This window comes from Chionomys nivalis, chromosome 3 (assembly GCF_950005125.1).
Source record: "Chionomys nivalis chromosome 3, mChiNiv1.1, whole genome shotgun sequence".
In the NCBI taxonomy this organism is placed as follows: Eukaryota; Metazoa; Chordata; class Mammalia; order Rodentia; family Cricetidae; genus Chionomys; species Chionomys nivalis.
In genome coordinates this window covers 1,578,945-1,594,365 of record NC_080088.1, presented here as the reverse complement: position 1 = coordinate 1,594,365, position 15,421 = coordinate 1,578,945, and the positions used below count along the sequence as shown (strand labels likewise).

At 45.1% G+C, this 15,421-nt stretch overlaps 1 protein-coding gene across 1 annotated transcript in view; it reads right to left on the bottom strand.

Annotated features, from left to right (window-relative positions):
- Dscam (DS cell adhesion molecule) overlaps nucleotides 1–15,421 on the bottom strand; it is a 544,090-nt gene that overhangs the window by 26,948 nt on the left and 501,721 nt on the right. The window contains exons 29-31 of the mRNA XM_057763777.1: nucleotides 10,654–10,684; nucleotides 4,785–4,900; nucleotides 1,898–2,047 (exon numbers count right to left, since the gene is read on the bottom strand). Coding sequence (XP_057619760.1) covers nucleotides 1,898–2,047; nucleotides 4,785–4,900; nucleotides 10,654–10,684 — 297 coding nt within the window. The remainder of the gene's footprint in view (nucleotides 1–1,897; nucleotides 2,048–4,784; nucleotides 4,901–10,653; nucleotides 10,685–15,421) is intronic.

Below are 15,421 nucleotides of genomic sequence, written 5' to 3'. Positions count from 1 at the left end.
CATGGTACCCTCTGTCCTGGGTCAGCACTTCCATAGAAGTCTTCCCAAAGGACCCCAGTCTGGGAAGCTCCCTCCCACTGTCCCTGAGCCAGATTTCCTTGACCCTGAATCTCTTCATTCTGTCTTGTCTTTATCTAGCATTTACTGAGGAAGAAAACATATTCCTTGTTTAACGTCTGCTTTCCCCACTAGGATGAAAGCATACATCTTTCTTCATTTTATTTGCATTTCTGCCACCGAGTATGAGCCATATATGCAAAGTAAAACCCAAACAAACATTTCTAAATGCTGAATGAATGAATTCCTCCATTTCCCCAGTGATGTTTAACAACTTGATAGTCCTGAGGCATGTAGCACACCCCTCCCAGGTTGCCTGACTGCTTGCTGGAGTACCTGTGTCTGTACATGATGCAAATTCATCTCTGTTGATATTTTAAATGCCATTGAAACCACTTCCCATTATCCCAGGGCTTATTCTTCACACAGATGGAAGTTTCTGGTACATTCCTGTCCCTGTCTCTTCTCCTGTGTTAACTATTTGTGATTCCCTTTGTGCACGTCATTGCTGTTTGGCTATTCAAAGGAAAGCATAATTCTGGGTTGCTTTTTACCTGGCAGATGGACCCCATGTGCTGCGATCGAGGCAGGCAAGATGTGTCTCCCAGATATGTCAATTTTCCCCCAATTTAAGAGCAAAAGGTAGCCTAGAAATCCAAGCAGGCACTGCCCTGAGCTAGACTGTGGTTGGAGAGAGGTCAAAGGCCTGGAAGCATTTTAGTAACAGGGCTCTTAGCTTGTAGACACAAGCCCAGGGACCTAGTAGTTCCACTCATACACTACGTGTGTCTTCAGAACATCCTGACATCCTCAGAAGGAAGGAAGCACGCTTCGCACACAGGACAAACCAAACATGGCTTCAGCATAGCCAAAGCACATTTTCAGATGATTCTCAGCCCTCGTTCAGTGCCTTCCTATGACAACCTGGTTTGGGAATTGATCAGTCACTTCATGAAGCTCACTGCACAGCACAAGCTAGAACTTGCAAACCGCAGCTTTCAGCAATGCATCATGGATTTTCCTCATGATATAATGCCGGTCTACAGTGTGACTTTGTGCAAAGAGAGTGATTAGGGACTTAAAAGCTAAGCAGCAAAGCTTCCAAAATGCCAGCAATCAGGACATTAATTTCTCACCCTTTAAGGGGATTTAAGAATAGTTTCAATTATGAAGAAACAAGGCTATCTAATTAACAAGCTAGATGCATGTTTAGGAGACTTAACTTCTTTGCAGTTATTAATTTCCATCTATTATGGATGCAAATATGAATAATTAAGCACAACAAAATCTTTAAATTAACCAGAACCATCATTTTTCTCTCAGTGTGTAGGAGAAAAATGTAAGCTATGAGGTCAGACATGTTAGCAGCAGCCTCCTGGTTTTCCCACTTGATATGTGCCACTTGGGGCTGTCTGTTTGAAACTCCATCTTCCAATAGTGAAACAAGGACTCTGACACCTGCTTTATGAGCCAGGGTCTTGAAAAGCTGCTGAGGATAAGACATGTGAGGTTGTTTCTCTCCCAAAATGGGACACTGCCAAGACACGCTGAAGTCAATCACCCTTCTCTTTTTCCATGTAGTAGAAAGTTCAAAGAATTCAATTCACTTGACATTTCTAGCAATATCTACAGTAAACCAAGACTAAGACTTGTTGGTTTGAGTTGACACACATCTACCAGTGTCAAATAACAAAAAAAATCTCAATATCCCAATTCAAAGTTCACCTCATCTATTACTTAGGTGTGCAGTTGAGAAGCCCCATGGTTTTGTTTGCTAGGGACATGGATACTGTCAGCACTGATAACAACCACACATTCCGAGCACCCGTTGACCACTCACTCGTTCCTGGCCGAGCATCTGAAACATCCACTAGGGGCCCGGTGGCCTGAGATACTGATTGATAATGCACCGTGTGAGTTACTGTCAGTGACTTCTGTTTAGCTGCCTCTCCGAAGTCAGCATCCGTCAGCAGGACCGTGGAGCGGTCATCTATAAGAGGGGACACACAGAAAAACAAAGTGTGTTTAACGAGGATAGGAACACATGCCAGCACTGTGTTTGTGTCCGTCTAATGAGTCAAACACACTTTGGTACAGAGAAGGGTAGCTATGCTGAGGCGTGTTTCTTTTCTCTCTCTCTCTTTGGGCTCAGTTTTTTATTGAACCAACACCAGTGGGGTAGCTGACAACTTAACACACCTTGGGTTTATGTGTTTGTCCAAAGCTTGCCCGAGATAGTGTGCAATGTCAGTGCTCCCAGTGATAGGGTGGCCTTGTGGCACAGGCCCCTTTGGCTGCTGGAACACTCTGAGGAACTAGGGAACTTGCAGTCTTCCACACCGGGATTGGCTGCCACACTGTCCTAAGAGTTTGGAGGACAAAGGAGAGAAGGGCTTTCCTGAAGAGATTGGTGGGCTTTTTCCTCTCCTTTAAAGGGATGAGGCCTGCTCCTTTCCTGCTCCTTCTGAGTTTTAATCTGTAGTACATGCTTTGACTGACTTCCAGGATGTCTCTCTTGTAAGAGAACTCTCAGAGCTCAGACTGAGGGCTGGGGAGGCAGAAGTCGGGGCCTAGGTGGATTCTGTCCGCCTCCGAGTTCTCAGGGGACCAGCTCTGTGAGGCGTGTGCCACTCTCTGTCTGAGGACTGTCATTGTTTTCCACACTTACTTTAGAGTTCTTTGACATAAAGGGAGACTTTGGTTGGGATATATATATAGTTTCTGTACATTTTCAAAGACTGTGATTCAAGGTAAGGTTCTGATTACCAGTTAGCCAGGACCTGCTACAACATGTTAGAAGGGGTAGGGGTGGGGGCACTAATGCTGTGCTCATAAACAACACAGCAAGGCTTCTGTGCCCAAAAACGGCTCTGAACAGAGCGAGCCTTACAAAACCCCGTTGCTGTTCAGGCTCTGGCAGGGGAGGAAAGGCCTCTTGAAGTTAGAATCAAATTTCTTGGCAGAGAACTGGGGAGGAGGCTGCCAAGCTGTCTGTGAGTGTCCCAGCGGGTGGCACAGCACAGGTTGGTGCCGAGTTGAGTGCCAGAGCTGGGCTGGGAGGCTTGGCTCTCGAGCTATCATTTGACCCCTCACAGAAAGTGGGATCTGCACAGAGATGGAGTCTCACAATTAGAGCTGGCACCAGAGGCCCTCTCTCTGCATTGGTTGGTCATTCATAACACAGCTGTGTTGTGGATTCTGGTGGGCAGGTTTTTTTTTTTTTTTTTTTTTCTAAGCTGAGATTCATGGTTGGATTATAAACCTGTCCCAGGAAATGCCAAGTGTCTGTCTGTTTAGGAAGTTAGCCATCCATTCCGTACAGAGATGTATGGCGGTCTAATATTTTTTATAACCCAAACCCGGATTGTTTCCTAGTAATTAGGAAATGCCATTGACCCACTATTGGGGAATTACAGGAGGCAAAGGAAGGTCGGTGACAGATGATGTTGGGCAGATTGTGATGAATCTCTGGCCGCAGGTCATGGAGACATACAGAGATGACTGGTAGAGCGTCTGGTGTTCAGCCAGCAACAAAGAGACCCTGGAAGCTATGTGCCACTGACAGGCTCCATCCCATTGTAACAGGCATTTAAAGGATTAGGAAGGTTTAAGGAGGAGCATTTCACAAACATCCTTTCTAAGTCCTCACCATCTTATCTAAAGCTGTGATCTGGCCAAGCTTCCTAGTCTCCCTGTATTCTGAAGTGAACACACAGGGTGTGGCTTAGAGAAGTACGATGCCAAAGACGATTTTAGTTTTAATGCCCCACCTCCAGAGGTCAATGAGAGGCATTGCACAAACCTAAGCAGCAAAAAGATAGACAACTTTAGAAGCAAAGCTGGCTCTTCTGTCTGCACTGAGAAAACCTAACACACACTGCTGCATTTCAGATAAAGAGGGGCTTACGATTTGACGAGGACCTAAGAATTAATGGGAGTCAGCTGACTGAGGACCGGACTAGACTTGGTCATAGTTTTTCTACATGAGGCTATGCCTGGACTGAGTGCTGATGCAGGGAGGGCAGCCTGGGCCTTGGCATTTCAAAGCCATCATCTCAAGAGACTTGTCAGGATGGTGGGACAGGGAAAGGGTGAAGGTGCCTCAGGAGACTTTCCCTCCCTGCCCCCTGCCCTTGCAGCCTTCCTGGCATGAGGAATTCAGGGACCAGACTGGGAGGCAGGCCGTGTATCCAGGCCATGGGGAAAGGCGGTGCCAGTAACTGTCTACTGAGATACTAGTCTATTTCATGGTTCTCAAAGCCTCACGGGACGTCGAGGGTGCTGAAGAATCCTGTTGGTAGGACAGCAGGTGGCAACAGCCTGTCACTGGAGGAGAATGGCGTGGAGGAGAACGCCGACATGAAGGCATTTATTTATGTGAGTGTTAATCAGATTTTGAAGGCGTATTTAAAGGGAGCTGACCTTGTTGGAGTTGGCGAGGAGAGTACAGACGATTTCTAAGATGGAGCTTTAGGAGGTGGGCCCCAGAGGCTCACTGGGTTGTAAAATTTTCATCTTTGGAGGGACAATGGTCTCTTCAGGAAAGTTCCAAAGCTAGCAGAGTTGGGGAACTCTCAAAGTACATTTACTAGTATTAATTCTTTTCAGTTTGTCTACTCATGGGGCAGCTAAGATATTTGATCAAGTACTTCCCATGCTCCCAGGTAAGGATGAGAAAGCATGGCTCCAGCAGCCACTCTGGGTAACAGTACCAACAGGCGCCTCACCTATGGTCTCCATTGTATCTCTCTCTTCAATCAAAAGCTGGGCCCTGGGTATATCGATGTGCATTCTCAGGGTCTGTTGCTGCTTGCTTAGGGTGTCTGAAGTCCGCGTGTTCTTACTGAGAATAAAAGAGAGGGTGCATTAGCCAATCCAACTCAGTGAGGCATCATGCCAGCATGTCTCAAGATATTTATTAATTATGAACACAACTCGAAGAGAGGGAAATGTTCATGGTAGAAAAATGCTTTTCCTTCTTTCAAGGTAAATTTATCACAATTAAATGTCAGCAGACAAAGGAGATTCAGAACATATAAATTTCTAATAGATGAGATCAATAACAAATCAACCTTGAGAAAAATCCCCATTTCTTGGGTAAGAGTGAAAACGGAACATGTAGAAAAGGGACATTCAGACAGTGGCATTCTCATTTCTCAGGCACGTGACAGTGAAGACAGCAGGGGAGGAAGTCTGTGGGCCAGCTGGGCACTGGATGGTGCATTCACTAACAGATTTGTATTGATGTCTCGTGTCCTTTGGTTTTTGTTCGAGTGACAAATCACTCGTCTTGTTAGCATCTCCAGCATCACTTTGGCTTTCCTAGCTGAGCATGTATTTTGAAATAGAGGAAAAAAAAAACTTCAATTACTAAAATAATTTTATCTCGAAATTTGTGTACCAGAAAATTACACTGAGAGCGAATTCTCCGAAAGTAAATGGAAGTAGGTGGGGAGACTGTCTGGTGTAATCACCGCCCGTTACAGCCTGCAGCTCGAAGTTAAACTTTCATGCCGATCAGAAATCCGAAAGAGCCGACAGGGGCCTTAATTAGCAATCCACTTTAGGGGTGGTTCGGGCTTTTATGAGGATTTGCTAGATGTTAAAATGTTTTATAAAGCACCCCCCTCGCAAGTGGAAGGCATTGGTAGACTTCATCAGTGAAATTGTTTATGGCAGCCCTAGATCCAGGGCAGAGTCTTTAAAGTCTACAGAGGACAATTTCTGGAGGCAGGTTGACCTGATGGGTACTTTCCTCCTTCCTTCCTTGCTTTTTGTGTCTGTATGCATGCATGCCTTTTATGCCTGTGCACGTGGAAGCCAGAGTTGACGCTGCCTGTCTTCCTCAGTAGCTTTCTATCTTATGTTTTTGAGATAGAGTCTCTCTTTGAAACCAGCGCTTGTTGTTTCTTCTAGGCTACTCAGCCAGCAAGTACCCAGTAACTCAGACACAGACATACCTAACATTTTATGAGTGCTGGGGATTCAAACTCAGGCCCCAAAGTTTGCATGGCAGGCTCTTTGCCCATTGCACCATCTCCCCAGCCTCATTTGCTAGTTACTCTCAAGGGGGCACCAGAAAGCTCTGCCCAGTGCGTCCCAAATGCTTTTCTCTCTAATGAAGGAATTCTTAGGCCTCTGCTTCCCCTGTTCTTCCTCACCTATTCCTAAACCAAGTGACGGATGGGACCTAAACCACCAACATCAGGTCCATTTTGAGAAACCTGTTGAAGCCCAGGTTACAACTGGATATATTATGATGCCCCTTTCTTCACAAAGCACCCCACAAGCAAGGCCATTCCTGGAAGGTTCACTGCTTCTCTGAATGCTTGATCTTGAACCAAATTCCTTGCTTTGCAGACTCATAACTGGGTGTAAGTGGGTTATTTTCTGTGATTGTGCCAATCACTCGCAGCCCAAATTCAAGCCTTTTGGCCTGGTTTTTCACATGGTCTCTATATGCTTTCAAATTATTTCACTTCCCATTGCACTTGTGGTTAGAAAAAGAAGGGAGAAAAGTGCAGAGATTCACAGAGTTGCAGAAAATGAGGAGCATTTGAGATCCTTGGGGGCCTATGTGCCTGCCATGTTTCCACCATCTGAGTTTCCACAGAAACATACGGGCAGCCTCTCCACTGTGAATATCCAGAAGACCTGTTTAGAAGCATCACAGAGGACTCGAGCATGTCCTTGCACAAAAATAGAAACACGAGTGGTTACTTCTCCTCAAACACAGTTCCAAGGCAGCCAGCAGCTGCTCTGACAAACTATGAGCACCCGTCACAGGTTCCACTCAAGTAACAATAAGTGGTCCCCTGTCACAGGGACCAGGGAGCAAGCTAAAAACTGCTTTGAAGGTCGCTGCTGGCACCAAGCCAGTGACACTTCATGGACAAAGACAGTGAGGTAGTGAGGGCTGGAGAGGGAGTCCTCCCTCTCCACTGAAGAACCTTGGGACCCAGGGCCTCTCCAGTGCACCCTTTGCAGGAAGCACATCTCCAGCCCTCCCACAACGTCCTTGTGATACTTGCCTAGCAGCCATCAGTAGGCCAGGCTGACCCTTTCGGGGAATCCCTCCCGCCCTAACCCCATTCTCTACTTAATTTGGTTTTCTTGGCACCATTACTCTCCGGTGTATGTTTAATCAAGTCAATTAAACATATGTAATTGGTTTATCTTGTTCATTATCTGTCTCTCCCAGTGGAATCTCAGCTCCACAGGGATATACTCATCTGTTCTGGTGGTCAAAGGAGGTACTCTATAAGTATATTCTAAACATGTCATGTTATCATGGGCAATGAACCATGAGCCTAGCAACCTAGTCCCAAAGACTGTGCTGTAGTTGATACCATTCCTGGTTTAAAATGCTGGGCTCCAACTAAGATGTTTCATGATATTAATATTTACTTGCATATTTGGTTTTCTATTGTTTAACATATAAAGGGCAATCCTCAAAAATCATCACCATTGGTCATTAGAGCCACATCAAACCTTTAAACAGTGTAATTAGAAGATATCCATTGGCAACACCTAGAGCATTCTATACATTTTTACTAAGGAAGCAAAATGATGATAAAAAAAAAAAAAAACAATTGACATAGCAAAGGACCCAGCTGAATGTGTTAGCTGTCAAAATGTGACCTCTGGTGAGCCATTTTACATTTCACTGTTTGATTAAAATGATAGCGGCGGGGAAAGTTGAGGAAGCCTTATGACATGGTCTTCCCCAGGTCATTCAGTGACTTCATTGTCACTATAATTCTCTAAAGTCTTCATATTTCCTTATAGCCTCATGTGTCAGAATGTGTGTGTATCTGTGTATGAGTGTGTGCGCCCCTGTATATGAGCGTATATGGGTGTGTGTATTTTGTAAGTCTGTGTGTGTGTTTATACATGTCTGTATGTCTATGAATATGAGTAAATGTGTGTATCTGAGTAGTGTGTGTGTGTGTGTGTGTGTGTGTGTGTGTGTGAGAGAGAGAGAGAGAGAGAGAGAGAGAGAGAGAGAGAGAGAGAGAGAGAGTTCGGGGGTACCAGTGAAGATGTACTTGCTCCAAATATGATCAAATGACTGAAGTATAAAATAACTACAGACAGAATCATACCCGGTTGTGACTTCTGGATGGACATTTTGAGATATGTATAGAGATGCGAACATGAAAAGTCTAAGCTAGTTTAAATTCTAAGTTTGAGTTTTCTTCTCTCTAGCACCAGCTCTCATACTGCTGCTGGTCCTTGGACACTGACATAAGCTCATAACTATTCAGAGCATGGCTGTCTCTGCAGCTTGGAGGCTGGTGTACACACGTATTTCTTACTAAACAGAAAACACAGGCTATGGTTTCACATCTTTCAAGTACAGGTGTGAGTTATGCATATGGAAACCTCAAGGATATTAGGAGAGACGCTAAGGGGAGGGAGGGGCTGGGAAATCCACACAACAGGGGAACAGCATCCTACAATTGCCTCCAACTTTTCAGGAGAATGCAGAAGCCCTATTGGAGGCCAGATTAACAAAATGGCCCCTGCGAATGGGCAGTTGAGGTAAGCAGTGGTCATGTCGTATGGAGCTCCAGGTGGCTCTCATCACTTACACGGTTCATTATGTATATGGCAGAGCTTTTGCAAGAGCAGCCAGAAAGAAAAAAAAATGAACTGTACGGGAGATTGCCTCATTTTAAATGTCAATTCATAGTTTTCCAGTCTACATTATAAAATTTGTTCTGCTGAGTCAGTCGTTATAAGTCAAGTAGCTTCTGCGTCTTTACTTTCTAGATGCTTCATCTGATAAGTCCGGAGGGGCCCGGATCCAGCATATGAGACTGCAAGGCATCTTACTTCCTTGGCGAACAATGTGGGTAACCAGATGAGCATGGCCGTGAAGGGTTTTATGCAGATTTGTGCAGAATCTTTCACAGAAGTCTGACGTTTTCTGATTAGAACTATATCCTGAAGGAGATATTTTGAGGAAACTTGGATTTGTTTGCCTTTCATTCAAGCCCAGACTCTCGTAGCCATCTGTCCATTGGACAAATTCATTGATCTATGAAAACTTTTAAATTCTACATGACTCACACAGGCCCTTTGCTCTGATAAATACCAGCTCCCAAACTCAATCACTAAAATTCAAAATGCCTGTACCCTGCCTTTATGTTCCCATTTTTAGCAAATGACATCAATATTCATCGAATTACTGTCACCCAACATTTCAGAGTTAGCCTGGATTTCTGCCATACTATTGCTTTCTTCACACAGGTTTAAAACACAGTATCTCCAAAGATGTCTCTGAGAAACAATCTCAGTACACCAAAGGCATCCAGTCTTCCTATGCTGCCAAAGATACTGGTGACACAGGACATGGACTCCTGGTGAATAACAAATTGACAACTTATGTGTGTAGATGGACAGAAAGTGGGAGTCAACCACAGAGCACACAGAGTGGAAAGAGCTCCAACTCATCCTCTTTTTCTCCCAATCAAGGCAACCTAAAATGGCAACCCATGTTGCCTACTAGGGACTCTGATAATTTTCTTGTTTTCCACATGCGTATTTTACTGTTTCACCTTTTATTTGATCATTACATTATTTTGTTTGGTTTTGTTTTGAGACATGGTTTCTCTGTAGCTTTGGTGCCTGCCCTGGAACTAGCTTTTGTAGACCAGGCTGGCCTCGAACTCCCAGAGATCCGCCTGCCTCTGCCTCCCAAGTGCTGGGATTGAAGGCATGTGCCACCACCGCCCGGCTGATCATTACATTATTAAAATGCCTTTAGTAAGAGTTTTAGGGAAGAGGTAACATGCCATCTGATTAACCCACATATGCTCAGTCCCATACTGCTCCCATTTGTACAGAGTGCAGAGGTTAGAAAGCACAGGGGAGGGAATGTTTGAAGGCAAGAGGCTGGGGCTGAGGGACAGGAAGAATGCAGTCTGGGGGCATGGAAGTGACATGCCCTTCCTCCTCATGCCATTGTCTACAACTGGTACCATGGGCATTTACAGGTAAAGCTTGAAAGGAGGCAGTTTATGTTTGACAGTTCTTCCATGGCTCCTATTCACTGCATCTGCACATCAGTGATGAATGGGGATGCCACAGTGCTGAGGATAAAATACGCAGGCTCCAGCGAGGCCTGGAATGCAGGGACAATAGCAGTAGGAACTGGAGAACACACAACTAAAACGATGCAGAAGGCACCTAGGAACTGAAGGTGAGGGTCTCTCAGTCCACTGTGGCCTTTGGAGCACTGTGTACAACACATTTTCCTTTGTAGCTTTTCTTGAACTGGGCTAACTCTGTAGAAAGAAATTTTGATCTCAGAGACTGCTTACCTAATATAATACCTAATATAAGCCAAACTCCAGCTCTCTGTAACACAACCTACTGTTTGAACCCAGCCCACATGTGGAGCAGTCATTCGGTGTCCGTGTAGCCAGACACCCATTACATGGATGGTTTGGAATATAAATGGAAATTGTAAGTTGAAATGAAAATATACCAACTTCTGATCATTCTTATCATTAAGAAACAAGCAAGGCAAAGTGGAACTGTTCTTTGACACATGATGCCCGGGGAATGATTAGAACATTGTGTTCTTACCTCATGAGCATTTCAGCCAAGCTCTTTGCATCTGGGGAGAGAAAGCTGGTGTTAGTACAAGATCAACAACCATAATTAATATACACTTAGAAGAAATCAACTCATTTATGTGGTCATAACAAACCCTCCCGTCAGATGGCAAGCGATTTTAAGTGCATTTGTTTACCAATGCTACACTAATGACCAGAAGCTTTATGGTTCCTTTATTTCTTCTACATAGGACTCTTTTATGGCTTTTATTTATAGCAGAAAGATGCATGAGGATCCTGTGCCCATAAAACTGCAGACATCTATTAAAGTTTTTATTCCAATCTATTTATTTATCACTTCTAGAAAACCCAGTTTTATATTCAATACTCAGAAAATTAACGTTTGGGAAAAATCATTTATGTAGAACAAACTGACTCTTCATTACCCATGAAAGACAAGAATGGAAAATTTAAGTCACGGTGCCTCGCTTTAAAGGGATTCAGTCTAGAGCTCTGTGCCCTCCCTCAGGTTGGTCACTGATTTTTTACAAACTTGGATGTTTTATTTCAAACTCAGAAATAAAACTTTATTGTGGAATACCCCTCCCCCAAACCCCAAACACTATTTATAGAGACCTGGTTATCACCTCTGACACAAGAAATCATATCTCAGAATAAGATCGACTTATTTGGTAACACTATTTAGAGATGGCTCTAAAATATGATTTATGCTTTTTACACATTCTCTCCTGGCAAAAGTGAAGTTTCCTTTCCTGGAACACAAAATCCTCTCTGTCTCTGACTCCTCTCTCTGTCTCTGTCTCTCTCTCTCATTTATTTCACTGCTCTCTGATTTTATGTTAGGCACCCTGTTCAAGGAATAGAACTTTCTGGAAATGGATTTGTTTGATGAAGAAAGGCATACACAGGGACATTTGCACCTCCTTCTCTGGGGGCTGGGATTTGCCTGTTTTGTCCCATGTGCCAGGACGTGGGGACAATCTCAGATCAATTATCCGGCACCTGGTGCCCCTATGACCCTGAGAGATCGCTCTACGCCACTAGACCATGCCAGTTCCCTTGGGAAGCCTCAACGTGGGGGCCCCAGCTTTGTGCACAGATGGGTTCAGTATGGAAGACAAAACTTGCCCCCTCTATTCCACCCACATGGAAAAACACAGGAAGCAAAATAGTACCGAATCTCCCAGCTCATGTCTATATATTTGTCTGCAAAGATGAAGTAAATAGCATGAATCTCTACTCTTCCTGAATGATTTAACACGTACAAAGTAAATATATCTATGGGATGCCAGAAGCTGGAGAGTAATTAGCTCCATGTAACACCCAACAGTGGCTAGTACAATATGCTAAGGAAGAGGACAGAACTTTACAGAGTAAATACTTGTCTCCAGCTCATACTGGGCATGTACATCTGAGATACCCATCCCCACACACTTGCCATTACACTGCATCTTTGTTCCAGGTTAGCCACCAGCACTCCTTTGGGGGCTTTTCACACTAATGTGTAGGGTGCCAAGGCTTCACAAAGGAGAACAGAATTTTCAAGTACCCCTCTGATTGAACAGACCTTGGCTGTAGCTGGTTGGTCTCCTTCGTGGGCTAAGATTACTTTAGGATTGGGCCCCAAAGCCATGCCAGTCAACCCTGAAGCCCATCCTTGAGAACACATGTCTTCCTTCAATCTTAGCTATTGTGTTCTGCTTCCATCTCAGTTGGAAACTTTGGGAAAGTTGGACTAGTTGAAATTCCTCTCTTCTACAAGTTCTCTGGAACTAAGCTAAGAAGCCCAACTCTTCAGCACAGTTTGGGTTTGGGTGATGTGACCCTGGAGCATGTTCTAAGGACTTGTATTATGTCACACTTATTATCTTAGGAATACAAGATAAATTCCTTTAGTATCACTGCATGGCGGTTGAAATGAGGACACAGGTTCTGAGTAGCATGTCCACTGTTGGTGGCTCACACAGTTTCTCTGCCGTCCTAATGGTGCTTTGTACCTGGAGTAGAGTGAAGAGTGGTAGACCCCCAGGGACACCAAGGAGCAGACACCTGGCCCCATTGGGCTAAGGGATCCAAGGATACTAGTGCATCAGACTGAGCCAATCTGGGGAGAAAGAGACTGACCTCTGCTTGGAAGGGGCCAGGAACCTCAACTGAGGGGTAGACTTGAATGGTCAATGGAGAACTCACAGCACGGGGACAATGAACTTGTTCAGGAAAGGATGTGTCTCTTTCACTGGATAGAGAGGTCACTGGCTTGGTGATGGATGGGGGTGGCCCCAACATTATGGAGGTGACTAGCATGGTCTGAAAGCTGCTGTTTGGCTAAGATAAGGCTGGAGATGGCAGAGGGGGTAGCCGGGGAGGAGAGGGCTGTACACTGGTGTTCATCATGCCTCTTACTCAGGAGGGTTGGATAGGAAGTTAGATACTGTGTTCTCCCACCAACCAGCTTCTTACGGGGCGGGGGGGGGGCAAGTGAGAACCTGTAAGGCTTGGATTAAGGAAGCAAGTGGCCCAGGAGTGGGAATGACATTACAAGGTGATATTGAAAAGCACCCACCAAAAGTCAGAGCCCTGACAGTGGTAGTATGGACAGGACAGACAGACTGCACAGAGCCCAGGACAAAGGCTAGAATGGGGATCCTCAGTGGGGGATAGGACCAGGAGTCTAGTAGGACATGGAACCTAGCTTTGGGTGGACAGCAGAGGAGACCTCACCTAGAGGTGGCGCTAGAGGTGCTGGGTGGGGCTATTTGGAGGCAGGTTAGGAGTCAAGTTAGGGAGAGATCTGGGCAAAACAAGGGTTGGGGCATTGCTCATGCTCCTATAGAGAGAGGGTAAAGCCCAGTGGCACATCTCAGTTGTACTTTGATTTAGGGAAAGAAGAGAATCTGGATCAAGTCAGTACATCATAATAATTGTGGAATATAGGATCTTAACGGTGACAGAGGCTTTCAAATTAGCTACCTAATGAAATTTAAAATCCCTTCCCATGGGTCTCAGGCGGCTATTAGAATGTGCGCTACCTTTAGGGGGTCCAGAGCTGGGGTGATGGGTCACCGAGGTGACTGTCCCCTGTTGTTGTACACCAAGTGCCCCCTGGCATTCCAGGATACCCAAAATTCAGTGCTCCCCCAACATCTCCCCATAGGACCTTGTGTTTTGTTTCTTCTTCTCAGCTCAGTTACTAACTGGAGCAACCCCAGAATCAGTGTCTAGTCTATTTTTGTCATAAGGGAGAACCGGAAGAACAGCTGACTTACACTATGCCTCCCAGGGCCACACCTATGATTGACACTCAAAAGCAACTCCATGCAGTAGGGATCTGCAGCACTGAGTTGCTCAGCGGGAGCTCCTGTGGTGCTCTAGGTGTCCTGTCTGCTCTTGATTCCTGCTATGCCTTTGGCACACACTCTCTCTCTCCCCTCCTCCCACTCCTCCTCCTCCCCTCTCTTCCCTGAACTTGCTGTAATATGACTGGACTTCTCCAAGGCCCTCAGCTCTAGGTTGGCTCTCTGTCCCCTCCGGGTACCAGTGGCAATTGGCACTGTGGCTATACTCTGAGCCTGGAGCTGAACACTCTCCAATCTTGCTTGTGGGCACCTGTTCAAATACCCATATTCTCTCCCTCTTCCTCTTCGCCTCCTGGGTATAGCCTAGTCCTCAGACTTCTTTGGGATCCTCTTTTATTGCTGTTTTCAGACAGGGTTTTGCTATATAGCCCAGTCTTGGTTCACACTCCTGATCTGGTCTCAGCCTCCCCTGAGCTGGGAACACAGGTGGGTACCATCTCATTTGACTTTCCAGGGATACAGTTTCCCTCACTGGTACTGAAGTTCTTGAAACACTTTCTATCTACAGTGATGGGCCTCTGAGGCCATCCAAATAGTACTGCTGTTCTCATGCTTGGGCTGAGTGTTCTCTTCTTGAGTTTAAATTCTCTAGAATCCTCAAGTACTTCTCATAGGGCCTAATTTCTAGGTAATTCCCTACTTTGGGCTCTCTTTTTATGAAAGGCTTATGATCTCAGAATGTCCTTTATTCAACCAGCCTGAGCGCAGACACTGATGGTTTTGTACGTATATAAATTATATATATATATATATCTTCCCACACACTCTTGAGAGTGCCATATCCCTTACAGGAGCTGCAAATGATTTTCTACAACTCCTAGAGAAGACTTTGCAGTTCTGCTGATTAAATGTCACTTTCTTGACTGCAGCCTTTCAAACTCCATGCTCTCTGGACTCTTCACTCTCTGTCTTAGTCTTCCTGCCCGTCTGTATGAGCTACATACCACAGTCTGCCCAGTCCTCCACAGGGCTTACCACAACTGACTTCCTTCCTTATTGGTCAGCCTTGTCAAAACAGAGAGTGGGTCTCTCCCAGATCTCTGATGGCTCCTATTCCATTTCTTGATGGCTCAGAAACCATTGGCTTAAGTTAGCTCACTTCAAAATAAAAGGCTCTGAACTGATTAATTCTTAGATGGGTAGATACTACCCATCACCTAGCATCTCTCATTCACCTTTGGTGATCCAAAGACTCTCCACAAAAATTTGTGGGTCACGGTGGAAAGATTTTGCTTAGAAACTTAAAATGGTCTCCCTTGGGATCTCTCAGAACTTGAACCCTGTGATCTGATTCCTAATCTTTCCTGTGGTAGTCGTGGGGAATCTTCAGTGAGACACCACAGCATTAACTGGTGTCTACGTTTTGCTCATTGTCTTTTGAGACATGTGTGATTGTTTTATTTCAACACTGAAAAACCAACT